Raw genomic sequence first — 12606 nt, 5'->3', positions numbered from 1 at the left:
AGAGGTCTTTTGTTTCCTTGATTAAGTTTATTCATAGGTACATTTTTGTGCTACTGTGAGTAGGGTATTTTCCCTAATGTCTTTCTGAGCAATTCCATTATTAGTATATGTGAAAGATACCTGTTTTGTATGTTGATTTTGTAACCTGAAATGTTGCTAACCAATAATATCTGTGTTAGTGAGAGACCCTGTGTCAAAAAAACAAGGTGGACAGTGTCCTGATGAATGACACCTGTTATTGACCTCTAGTCTTCTCAATCATGGATATACATGTGCATACACACCTGCACACATGAACATGTACACACATAAAAAATGTGAAAGTGATTTCAGGAAGTAGCAGACATTTTTTTCCTAGTGTACACAAAGATGCAGCATGAACAATGGAACACAATCCTCCCCTCTTTATTCAATATACCTTATCGTATAATGTGCAAGCTCGAATCTAAACAAAAAATAAAGTACAGGTACATTTTATGAAAATTGGATTGTACAAATTTGAAATTGTTGATAACAGAAAAATATTATGTGCTACTGCATAAAACTGAAACTTTTTAAAAACAGCCGTGAACTGCAAGATCCAGAATTGACTGGTACAGTGAACTGCCAATCTTGATTACTGATTGTACCCATAGTCACTCTGTTACATAGTATGGTGGGACCCACACTTTTATTTATGCACTCTGAAACTTACACACACACACAAGCCAATGTTCCATGTGTTACTGTTTGCACAATAAACCTATTCCAGATGTTACAGATGATAAAGCACTCCACACTCCTAACAACTATAGTCAATAATCTGCCATCTGATAATTTAAGAAAGTGAACATTCTAAGATACTGTGGAGAAAATGATAAAATACAGCAGCAGGGAGACAAAACAACACAAAACAAAAAACCCAGCAACAGCATGCCTACTAACACTTCTATCTCTGTGGAAACTAATATTAAACTATGAGCAAATTGTGTGGCATGTTTGGGAGAGCATCCTTCACACAAAACACACTTTCTCTTACTTTAAAAATTCTCATCTTTAAGCAATACTCACCCCAACCTCTATGCCTGAAAGACAACACATAAAACTGAAGGAGCTTTGGGGATTTCCAATTTAACACCATGTGTAGTGATCCACAAAGGGAATGAGATTCTACAGTAAGCTTCCCAGCAGTCACATCTGCTGTGTGTGTTATTAATTCTCTTTAGGACACAATGAGATGCATCGCCTTGTAGGGTAATGTTGAGGCTATTTTTATTCCAGGTTCTGATGAGTTTTGAGTCATCACTAAGTCACCTTCATGGTGTCTTTACAGGACTCACCTTCATTCCACTTGTCTCACCAATGAGAAAAAGAGGACCAGATAGTCTTTCCGCCCTCCAGTGATCAGAGGAATAATGAGCTCACAGGCTCATCTGTAAACACAGAGCTTGGAAAGCCCCATTGCATGGGGTGGTAGTTGCAGGTGAACAGAGTCATACTTGCTACAGCACACGCTGGGCTCTTGGTCCCAGGTTGTCTTAATGTAATCTGGGCATGTGCTCAGAGTGCCAAGGAGGCCAGGGCATCTGGACCCATTTTGATTTTTAGCATTTGTAAAAAGCATCAAGATAATGGTTTTCAAAAAGGAATTCACAAAGTTAGAGGCATACACAGATGTGGGAAGCTAAGATTGGCCTTATTTAGAGCTGTACAAATGCAGTCAGGATGGTTCTGTCATTGTATTCAAACTCAGGGCTTCTGAATGTCACAAACGGGCCCCACATCTACTACTCAATTGCAACAAAATTGTATTTCACCAAGAAATTTCAAAAGATTGTTTAAAAAAAAATTATTTCTTTACAAGCCAGGAGTATCCACACTGGACTTTCTCTCAACAACACAGGTTGACCAGAACACTACAGACAATGTTATAAACGTCAAGTTTGTAAGGGATGAAGTCTTGTTTGACCTGTGCTTAGACTCAAATATGGATCTGGCAAAGTCTGGGCAAGATGCTCAATACGACCACTGCAATGAATGAAGATAAGATTTGCAGATTCAGGGTCTTAGAATTGCCAGGGGAACTTCTTTCTTTGCATTCATTACCCTCACACACTAAAGGCTGGATTTCCTGAGTGGTCTCAGTGAACTCTGTAACCTCTCCAATCATCATTTCCAAATATACTTGAATTCCCTATTCTTGTGCCATTCTCGAGATGTGTGTGAGCATAAAAACAAAAGCTATATATTTCCACACTGTGTTTCCACATTTTGGATCCCCTCCAGACACCATTCTGAATATGACACTCAGATGCAGGGCACTAAAAATGGTTCTTGCCTTAAAATAAAACCTTTAAAGATCCCTTAGTAGCTATTCAGGGACTGGAATTCAATTTCAGTTCTCCACCCTTTGGCCAGCTGTAGATTCGGAATGCTTACATAAAACACCGACAGTATGTACTTCATGGCAAATTTGATTTTTCTTCTGTAATAGAAATGTGAGTCACAGTCACCACAAGCTGTATTTCTGCTTAGATAATATAAAAAGCAATAATGGACCTCATCAAGGGAGAACAGGTCCTTTTAAAATTTTATTTTATAGGTAGCTTTAACATAAGCTTTGGGTACATCCACCTACTGCAGCAAGCATGAAAAAAATCTAAGCCTTCAAATTATAATGCTCTATATTTTAGGCTGTTATATCTCAAAGAGTAACTTTTTAAATTCTTTTATTACAAGTAGTTTGTGCACATAAATGTTATATCACAACAGCAAAAAAAAAGAAAGAAAACATGTAAACTTTTACATACTACATAAATACTATAGTACCTGCCTTGAAGATATTCTTACTTTAAGTCAGAATATACTCTAAATGTCTTACATAGAAAATGTCGGTCAGTAGCCTATGTGTATAAAACACTGTTTTTGTTTTTAACTGATCTGTCTTTCGTTGGTCTTTGAAGGAGAAAAATACAAGATCAAAATTCAGTCCATAAGAAAGATAAAGTATGCTGGCAGCTTTGGGTAAAACACTAGATATGCAATTCCTTTGCACACTGAATCCAGCAAGCCTACCAGTGGTATCGAGATAGCCAAGACTGAGCTCTACTCATGCTCATATTTCCGTATTTCCACATTTTCGGTGTTCTTTTCAATAAATGTTTTTCCTCAGAAAGTTCATCTGGTTATAAATCAAGTTTACTCCAGAACCTGTACCGGTTTTTCCCAGATTCCTACAGTACATCTAGCTCTTGGTCGAAGTGTCTTTGGTGAAAACAAAGCCCACTGCTAAAGCATTTTTGAGCATTTTGAACGCATGCAGAAACAACTACCTAGAGTCTAGCAGCCACACAAGCAGGCTCAAATACCATTACTTATTGTTTCTTTTGACCTAGATGCTTCAACACTGTCTTGGAAAACACAGAGATAATGGCGGCAAGATGGTCGCAGAGCCCAGAGCTGGAGGATGTCTTGAGCGGTCTGCAGACAACAAGCAGGAACCCCCTGTTTCTGCCTTCCTTTTCTGTGCACTTTCACTAAACGCAGTGTCTTATCTTCCTTGACAATGAAAACTTAAAAACCCCAGCAGTGACTCATGGAGACCTCAAACAACACTGTCCATGCATGGGCTTTTTTAGACAGGTGAGGATTCTTAAAAGCTCTTTCCCCAGGGGGAGAGGGGAGAAACATCCTTGATTTAGGAGCCATTTTTAGTGCACACGGGGCCCTGGCTGATGCTGTCCTCCAGGTACTGGCTGCCGGTGTCACTCCTGCTGTGGATGGTGGAGGGGATGCGGGAGGGGCGCCGCTCAGTGCCGCTGTCCTGCGAGGTGCAGCAGATCATCTTCCTCATGGTGCTGTACATGTCCTCGTCCTTGTAAGAGTAGATGATGGGGTTCATGACGGAGTTGAGCAGCGCCAGCAGCAGGAACCAGCGCTTCACATGCTGCACGCCGCACTGCTTGCAGTTCAGGCCATCCAGCAGCAGCACCACGAGACCCGGCGTCCAGCACACCACGAAGGCACCTGCAGGGAGAAAGGAAGAAGTAAGAGCTGCCCAGACCCCGGATGCTGATGCGGGGCTTCTGTCTCAGCCTTCAGTGTTTTCTCACCCGCCGAGGGAACTTACATCCTTCACAAAAGGGTTAGAGATAATGAGTGGCTGGGACCCCTTTGATCCGTGGTGTTCCACCCAGTGAGTCGTCTGCTCACCCACGCCTCCTTAGTAGGAAAAAGCTAACGTTTATGACGTAGTTATAAAGTGCTCTGCATACGTGAGCCCCAGCAGTCTTCTGGACCACATTAGAAGGTTGCTGCAGTTACGACCATCTGACAGAGGAAACTGAGGCTCCACTCAGCGTCGGCCTACGTGCAGGACTCCAGAACTCATGCTCTCACCCGTTCTGCTGTTTCCAACTTCAGACTTTGGAAACACTTTCTTGAAAATTCTAGTAATGGCTAATGCACCCCCCACACAACTCCCCACCCCACGCACGCCAAGTAACACTGTACAATGGGCTTTGTCAGGGGCAGGCAGCCGTGGCTCCTAAGGCATTATCTTCAGACTTTGATCAAGTCAGAAGTTCCATCCATCACCAGTGCGCACTGGGGCTTCCTAAGCAGTCTGTTCCCTGTGACATATTCGCAGGCTATTTACTTAATTGTTTGCTGTGATCTCCATTGCTTTTGTAAGAAACAATTCTTTCTGGTGTGATAGCTAGAAATGTGCTTTGTAGACCGTGGTGGAACATGAACACCATCCACTAGTAACTGGATCGCTCTGACCTTACCTCTCAGCTCAGTGATGTTGAAACAGGTTCAGTGTTCTGCTGCTGTGTTAACATAACCTCGGGCAACAGTCAGCAGCTAACGTTTATATGCTTACTATGAGCCAAACCTGGTGGGAGAAATGTTTTCCTTGATTAACTCATAGGACCATGCTATGAGATTGGCAGAGAGAAGTTATGTGCCTTGTCTGTAATAAATAGCTCTTAGGAGACACCTGGTTTGGAATGCATGCTCTCCTTCCACAGACAGCATTTTTCACTGTGCTGTGACCCATCTCCTTATCGTGATGCACTTCTTTTCTCTCAGTGCCTTTATGATGCATTGCTTACAAGTCAATAAATATTCACCTCAAGCTTACCATATGCTTGGGGCTGGAGCTAAAAGCGAATGTGGAAAAGAGAACAAGCGAGTCAATAAAACCATATCAACAGCTAGTGGCTCTGGCTGGCTAGCACCATCTCTGGTTTCCCTCCTCGATGTTCACACACACTGCCACATGTGAGGATCAGAGCCGATGAGAAACGGTCCCCAGTACTGCGGTAGAGCCTCTGAGCTGGGGCTTTGCTGGGACCAACATTGGATGTGTAAGAGGTAACCGGAGAGGTCAGCTCTCTGTTGTATAGTGACGCATTACCAAAGCCTACTCTTTCCCCATCACACGCGGGTTTTTACGGTCTGACTAATGTGAGTGAAGAACTGGATGTGGAGGGCAGGAAGAGTAGCTAGGTCCTCGCGCACTGACTGTACAGCTCCCGGAGATCCATGCCATGGCCTAGAGGTGGGCCTTCCTCAGCTGTAAGTTAGGGCACATCTGGATTTCCAAACTGTGGCACAAATCCTTTGGTGGGTGTGCAATCATTTCAGTGGATTTGGACGATTTTTTTTTTTGTTGTTGTTTTTTCGAGACAGGGTTTCTCTGTGTAGCTTTGCGCCTTTCCTGGGACTCACTTGGTAGCCCAGGTTGGCCTCGAACTCACAGAGATCCACCTGGCTCTGCCTCCCGAGTGCTGGGATTAAAGGCGTGCGCCACCACCGCCTGGCTGGATTTGAACCATTTTTAAAAAGGGGGGTAGAATAGGATAGAATAATGCACAGAGTATATTACACAGGCCAAGGAAATTACAGTTTTCCTGAAATTTTATATATCACACATGGGTGTACTGGTGATCCAGCAGTGTATCCACATGTTTAAAAAGATTTATTTTTATTATTTTTAATGACATGTATTTGTGTGACTATGTGCACGTGAGTGCAGGTGCCCATGGAAGCCAGAGGGGTCAGATCTTCTGGAGCTGGAGTCAGGTAGTTGTGAGCTACCTGATGTGGGAATTGAACTCAGGTCCTCTGGAAGGGCAGCATGCACTCTTCACCGTTGATCCATCTCTGCACACCCCAGGGTGTTACTTCTTATTGCTGGGCTTGGTGATGATTTTGAAAAACACTCGTTTGAACCACCTTTGAGGCCCTATTCAGCTCCAGGGGTCTGTAGTTTCCACAACAGTAAGACTTTTCTTCCTGTTGGTGTTCTTAAAGAGAGCCGCAGCGTTGTCAAGATAGAAGAGCTAAACAAGCCAGCCACCAAAAGCCGAGACTGCTGACGTTGAGGTGAAGACTCTTTTCTGTGTGAAACTGCCTAACTGCAAAGAACCCCAGTGGGAATGCTCCGGAGTCCTCGGGAAGAGAGGAAAAACACTGTCTGTTTTAGACCTTGTAAAGTACACAGCAAAATTTAGTGAACGTGTAGCTTCCAGACCAATGGGAGGGGATGATGGAACTGAAGGGAAGGGGAAAGATCTCACTATGACAGAAGGGGGTGTTCAGATTGCGTGTATGTGAGTGTGCGTGTGCGTGTGTGTTTATTCCCCACTCAGAACGTTGATTTACACTGGTCAATCAGGTGACCTAAACACTACAAACAAACCTTTAAGTTGGTACCTCATCTATCCTAACATGTTAATACACACACACACACACATACACACACACACACACACACACACACACACACACACACACACACTTTCTCTCAAATAGTTTATTCAATAATAATATGACACTTTTTTATTGTACCCCAATTATATGTCAGATACTGTTTTAATAATTTCTATGAATTAACCACTTACTTTCTAGTGCCTTTCTTGGAAGTAGGCACTAATACACTTTTCATTTCAGCTCTGAGGCCCAGTGCCAGGTGATATGCTCAGAAGCATCCAGCTGGTGACTGCCAAGGCCAGGATTTCAAGCCAGGAAGCCTGGCGCCTGCCACTGGGCTGGGCTGGGCTGGCCACCTGACAACAGATCAGAAAGTGTCTTCCTTCTAACGGGAAGGAAGCAGAAGTGACGCTTCCCCATTTGCAGTATGTCATAGCTGACTGTGACTGAACAGCATCCAGGTCCATTTCTGATGTGCAACAGGAGGATTTTCAGGAAAGAAAGGGAGAGAAGGGAATCGAACGCAAAGGTAGAAGAGCTGGATGAGAAGAAGACGAGGGGGCCCCACAGATCTTCTGTTTACATGGTTTCCAGCAAACAAGAAAAGGCAAGTCTTCTTTGAAAGAAGAGCCTAAGCATGGGGGCCGATCACCTGTGGAACAGGTGCTTCATGCTGAGGCCCACATCCTAGGCAGAAACTGTGATAATGTAAGACTCCGCTCCTGGAGGCCAGGTTCTCACCCATATGCATAACAAAATGCAGGTACTGTTGGCCTACCAGTTCATTTCCTAGAGGGTCTCAGCATATGTCAGCTGTCAGGTGTGAAGCCACTCTCTCAAAATATTTTAAATGATATGTCAAGAATTTCTTGGGCCCTGAGGACCTGTAATATAGAAAAATTCTTGAAGAATGTGGGAAATAGTGCATGTGTATGGGCAACTGTACTAACTATAATAATACTCCTTTAAAAATAGGAGGAAAAGGATTGAGATATACCTCGTAGAGTGCTTGTGTAGCATGTATGAAGCCCTGGGTCCTACTCATTGCCACCACCAAATAAATCAAGTGGCAGTGCACTTGGAGAGATGGTAAGTTCCTCCTCAGTTGCATAGTGTCTTAAGGACAGAATGGGATACCTAAGACTCTGTGCCAAGTCAAGTGAGTTGGGGTGGACGGTAGGGAGAGGAAAGATATCCTGGGAGGTCCAGATCAGTTAGCCCCTCCCAGTCTTCTATAAATCCTAAAAAGAAAAACCTTAAAGGAATGTTCTTTGTGTTTCTTTGACTCAAAACACAGACAATTATTGCTAGGAACTAACGACCAGGGTTCAAAAGAAGTCATGATAAGATCAAGTTTCCACCAACAAAAGAATCAGCATTAACCAACGAGCATGGGCCCAGTGTGCCTATCTGGGAACAAGTGGAAGAAGCTGGGGGTGCTTTTCTTGGAGAAGAGGAGACGAGGGGGGCATGGGTCAACTGTCTTCTCAAACCTGTATGCTGATCATACAGAAGAGACAGGCGCAGGCTTGTCCTGAGCTGGTCCAGAGGGTCACATGGAGCATGGAGGCATACAAAAAGCTAAGATTTGGATGTAAGACTTCCAGAGGATGGAGGGATTTAAGAGAACCCTGCTGTTCAGCAGGCCGAGTCCCACTGGGACAATTATTTCCTTTGTCTGCATCATTCTAAAATGCATACAGGGGAGAGATTTTTATGTTAAAATTAAAGCTATGCTAAGTTTCTTCTGAACTTTATTTTACAGGAAATTGCCAAATTCTATGTAACTATTAGATTCAACTCATTATAAAATCCAGACAAATTTGACTTTTTTTCAGGACATATGCAATGCCTTGGTTAAAAACTTATCAAGGTGACTTCTCTAGACTGGTGCTTTCCCAAATTAGCTAGCCAGCTGAATTACAAGGGAGTGTGTGTGTGTGTGTGTGTGTGTGTGTGTGTGTGTGTGTGTGTGTACAGGCACACATGTGTGAGTGCACATCCATATGTGTGCAGAGGTTAGAAGACAAACTTGGATTTTATGTCTTACATGCTGTCCACCATTATGAGATAGTTCCTCATGGGCTTACCACTCACCAAATGGGTTAGTCCTGCTAGCCAGCAAGTGCCAGGAGACCACCTGTCTCCATCTACCCTTCACTGAGATTACAATCATATACCATTACATTCATGTTCTTTTTTACATGGCTTCTGATGATCACACTCAGGGTCTCGTGCTTACAAAGCAAATACTTTACCCACTGAGCAATCTCCCCAGCCCAACAAGAGAATATTCTAATAATGTACCTTCTGGTCCCCCAAAGGACCTAATATCAGCATCTCTTGGGAGAATGTGGAAGTGTGTAGGACTAATCAATTCCATTTTGTAAACTATCTCTAAACTGACCCAAAATGATCCAAACATTCTGACCCTGACAACAAAATCATAGACTTCATAAATATATTTTTAAAAAATATAGAAAAGGGGAGAGACAGACTCCTTTAACATGAGAAAAATATATCCCTAGAGATTAATATATTCCCCTCAAATTTAAGAAAATGTTCATGAACACATGTATAAATCAATGTACAAACCTTAGCCTCGAAACCAGTCCATAGGCAAGATACACATGATCCTCCCCTGGGGCCATCGGTTTTTTGTTTTGCTTTAGCCAGAAATGCCCGTCTCACACCCTAATCTGAGGTCTGCTTTTCTTTCCAGACTTAGCTCGCATCCTGCATGCTCCACTGGACTGCTCCCATCTATCACCCCCAGGGACCAGTCCTTCCTTTCAGCCCCTCTAGCACCTTCTGCTGCAGCACTCACATGCCTCTGGCCACACGGCCTGCTTCATTCCATATTAACATACCCCCCAGAGCCCTCGGCCAGACAGAGCATTTAGAGCTTTAGACGTATTCCCACTTAAAGCCCCGCCATACAAGATTGCTGTCTTAGTCTCCCAGGTGATGAACTTTGACATTTAGAGCAGCTGAGATTGAAGCCAGAATTTAAGACCCGTTTCCCTATGCAGGCTCTTTAGCTTTGTGTATTATTCAAAGTGATTTTTAATGCATAGGTCTTGTCTCCCAGGCCTTTCATAAGTCCTGTAAGGAAGCAAGTTTTAGCTTAGACATGTTTGTGATCCTTAGTATGAATCTCCACATTCACCAGCAAAGGAGATTAAGTAAGGTGAACCCAACTGGCTATCAGGAGGCCCGTGGGCCAGGCATTGTGCTAGCTAGCTGCACCCTGACCTGCCACTGTGGACAGTATACTACCTGCTTCTCGGGGCTCGGCAGGAATGGAAACCAGGCCCAATGACTCCAGCAGTTCTCAGAGAAGAGCTCAGAGGAAGTAACACCCTGTTGAGCTAGGTACTGAGGGCCAAGAATGACTGTGCAGAGGGGTCAGAAACAGCTTGAGGCACCTGGGGAATCCCAAACACCCCAGGATGGTTTGAAAGCAGGTAAGAGATTGAGGAAGTCAGATGGGCCTGAGAATCGAAATCTAGGCAAGCTCGTGTACAGTACTCAGGAGTATGGGTTGGAGGAGCTCAGATTCAAAATGCCATCTCCAGTGACTTCATCCAGAGAAGCAAGCTAGGATACTCTTGGATATCCATTCTAGGTGATGAATTAATGGCTCTCCCAAGCATATGACATGGTATGAGTCATGTACCTTCTTGACAGGACTAAGAAAATATTTCTTGGTATGGTTCATAAAGGAACTCCAATAAGGAAGACTAGGTCAAAGGTTTCTCAGACTCTGTAGCAGCTGAATGGATCATGAAATCCACTTAGTAGTTCACAGCCAGCATGGGGAAGAAAAGTCAGCTGAGCAGAAAGCATCATTGTCTAGAAAGTGGAGTAAAAGCGCATTGGTTTCATGAAATGTGCTTCAGTCGCATGCACAGGCATGTGTGTGCTGGGCTGGGACTTGGAAGCTGTTCCTTACTGCAGATCCCAATGTAAAACTAAACTTGAAACTACCCACCTCTAGACATCAATGGTTTTCAAATCACTTTTTAAAAGTGGGGGAAATTTTTTCCCAGAGGAACTTTCTCATCAAGTTTTTCTGACTGAAGTAAGCAGGGGAGAAAGGAGTTTTGATTAAAGCCCCACACAGCAAATCTACTCTTGTTCCTCTCCCAGGAGTCTCTCATCCCCATCACACCCACTATGGTTTGAATCTGCCCCTGCAGCCTCACGTTTTTGAAAAACTTGTTCCCCCAGCTGGTGGCGGTGTTCTGTAGGCTGTGGAGCCTTTGCGGGGTGAGGCCTCATTGGAGGAAGTAGGCCACTTGGGAGATGGATCTTGGAGGTCTGACATGCCTGCCTCCTTCCTATCCCACCCCCTGCTTCTTACCTGCCCCATGCTCTTACCTGCCCCATGCTCTTACCAACACGGACTAAGCAACTTCTGCTGTGATGGACTCGAGTCCTCTCCAAAGCCCCCTTCATGTTACTTCTGTCTGGTAGTTGGTCATACACACATGTGGAACCCTTGGCACTCCCACTGATCATGTTCTGGAAACTATTGCTACACGAGGTAGCTTTATTTATTTGGTTATTTGTTTGGCTTTTCGAGCCAAGGTTTCTCTGTATAACAGCTCTACCTGTCCTGGAACTAGCGCTGTAGACCAGGCTGGCTTCGAACTCACAGAGATCCACCTGCCTCTGCCTCCCCAGTGTTGGTATTATAGGTATGCACCATCACCACCCAGACACAAGGTTGCTTTTTGATACTGTTGAATCTTGCATCTATACGTCTTATATTTTAGAGCCAAGCTTTGTACACATTCTCAGATGGACAGGAATAGGCAAAGAAGGAAGTCTGCTCCCACCTGCATCAGGATTGCCCCAGGGGAGGAGTTTGCTTATGTTTCAGTTGCTACCAAATGAGAATGAGGTGTGAGCTGGGTATCTCCCTGTTTAACCAGTTCCCTTGGGAGTGCTCTACCATGGTTAACCATGAGAACCACCAGCCTGGCCAAAGCATCTGAAGACTGGCAGAAATCCAGATGAAAAGCTGACCAGGATCTGAGAAGGCCATGGTTTAGACGGACAGAAGCAGATTATTTGAGGGCTGGAAAGGAGGACAGAACTTGAAGGCACACTGCATACTCAGATCATCTTGGCAGTGAGGACAGGGAAAGAATGGAGGATAGTTGGGAAGCATGTGTCTGTGATGGCCAAGCAGAGGAGACCGAGGAGGGCCCTGTCTGGGAGGAGGAAGCAGTTGTCCCATTATAGGACTGGGCATTTAGAGTGCCTGTGGCTTTTCCACATGTAGAGAGCAGCTGGAAACAAGGCCATGAGCCTGAGAGAGATGCATAGAGATGCTGACTCGGGAGCCATCAGCTGCAGGCTGCATCTGAAGCCGTGGGCCCTTCTGTTAAAGTATTTACCGAGCAAGTGCCTACCGTGCCAGATACTGTCTTCATGATGATGACATCTGAATGAGAAGTCCAATTCCCGTCTATTTCCAAGTGACCGGTCAGTGTACTAATCATATGCAGTCATTTCTTAATGGTGTTTTATGTTCTTTTGGTAACTGTTGTAGAAACTCACTAAGAGTATAATTAGACTATAAATGAACTTTCTTCTCATAATCAAATAAACTAGTTGGAGTGCCAAATTCAAAAAATCAAAAACATGAGCTGTCAGAGTTAGTTTTTCAGGTCTAATGAATCATATTAGAACATTGGAGATGACTGGAGCTTAAGGTCATCGGAAGCATCAAGTTAAAAACACCTCAATGCACATTCAAGTGATAGCAAGGGACATCGAGGCTCCAGATGGGCCAAGGACCCTCCGCCATGTGTTCAAGATGATTTAGCGTCCCTGGGGGTTAGCTGGCTCTCCCAGTTAGCTTCAACTGTCAACTTGACACAAACCTAGAGTCGT

The 12606-nt window shown here is 44.2% G+C and overlaps 1 protein-coding gene across 1 annotated transcript in view; it reads right to left on the bottom strand.

The window, feature by feature from the left end:
• Positions 1 to 379: 379 nt before the first annotated feature.
• Lpar3 (lysophosphatidic acid receptor 3) overlaps positions 380 to 12606 on the bottom strand; it is a 70153-nt gene continuing 57926 nt past the window's right edge. The window contains exon 3 of the mRNA XM_006984733.4: positions 380 to 4005. Coding sequence (XP_006984795.1) covers positions 3677 to 4005 — 329 coding nt within the window. The 3' untranslated portion in view covers positions 380 to 3676. The remainder of the gene's footprint in view (positions 4006 to 12606) is intronic.

The sequence above is a fragment of the Peromyscus maniculatus genome, chromosome 6, assembly GCF_049852395.1.
Source record: "Peromyscus maniculatus bairdii isolate BWxNUB_F1_BW_parent chromosome 6, HU_Pman_BW_mat_3.1, whole genome shotgun sequence".
NCBI classification, from domain to species: domain Eukaryota; kingdom Metazoa; phylum Chordata; class Mammalia; order Rodentia; family Cricetidae; genus Peromyscus; species Peromyscus maniculatus.
This window is presented reverse-complemented; position numbering and strand designations above follow the sequence as displayed.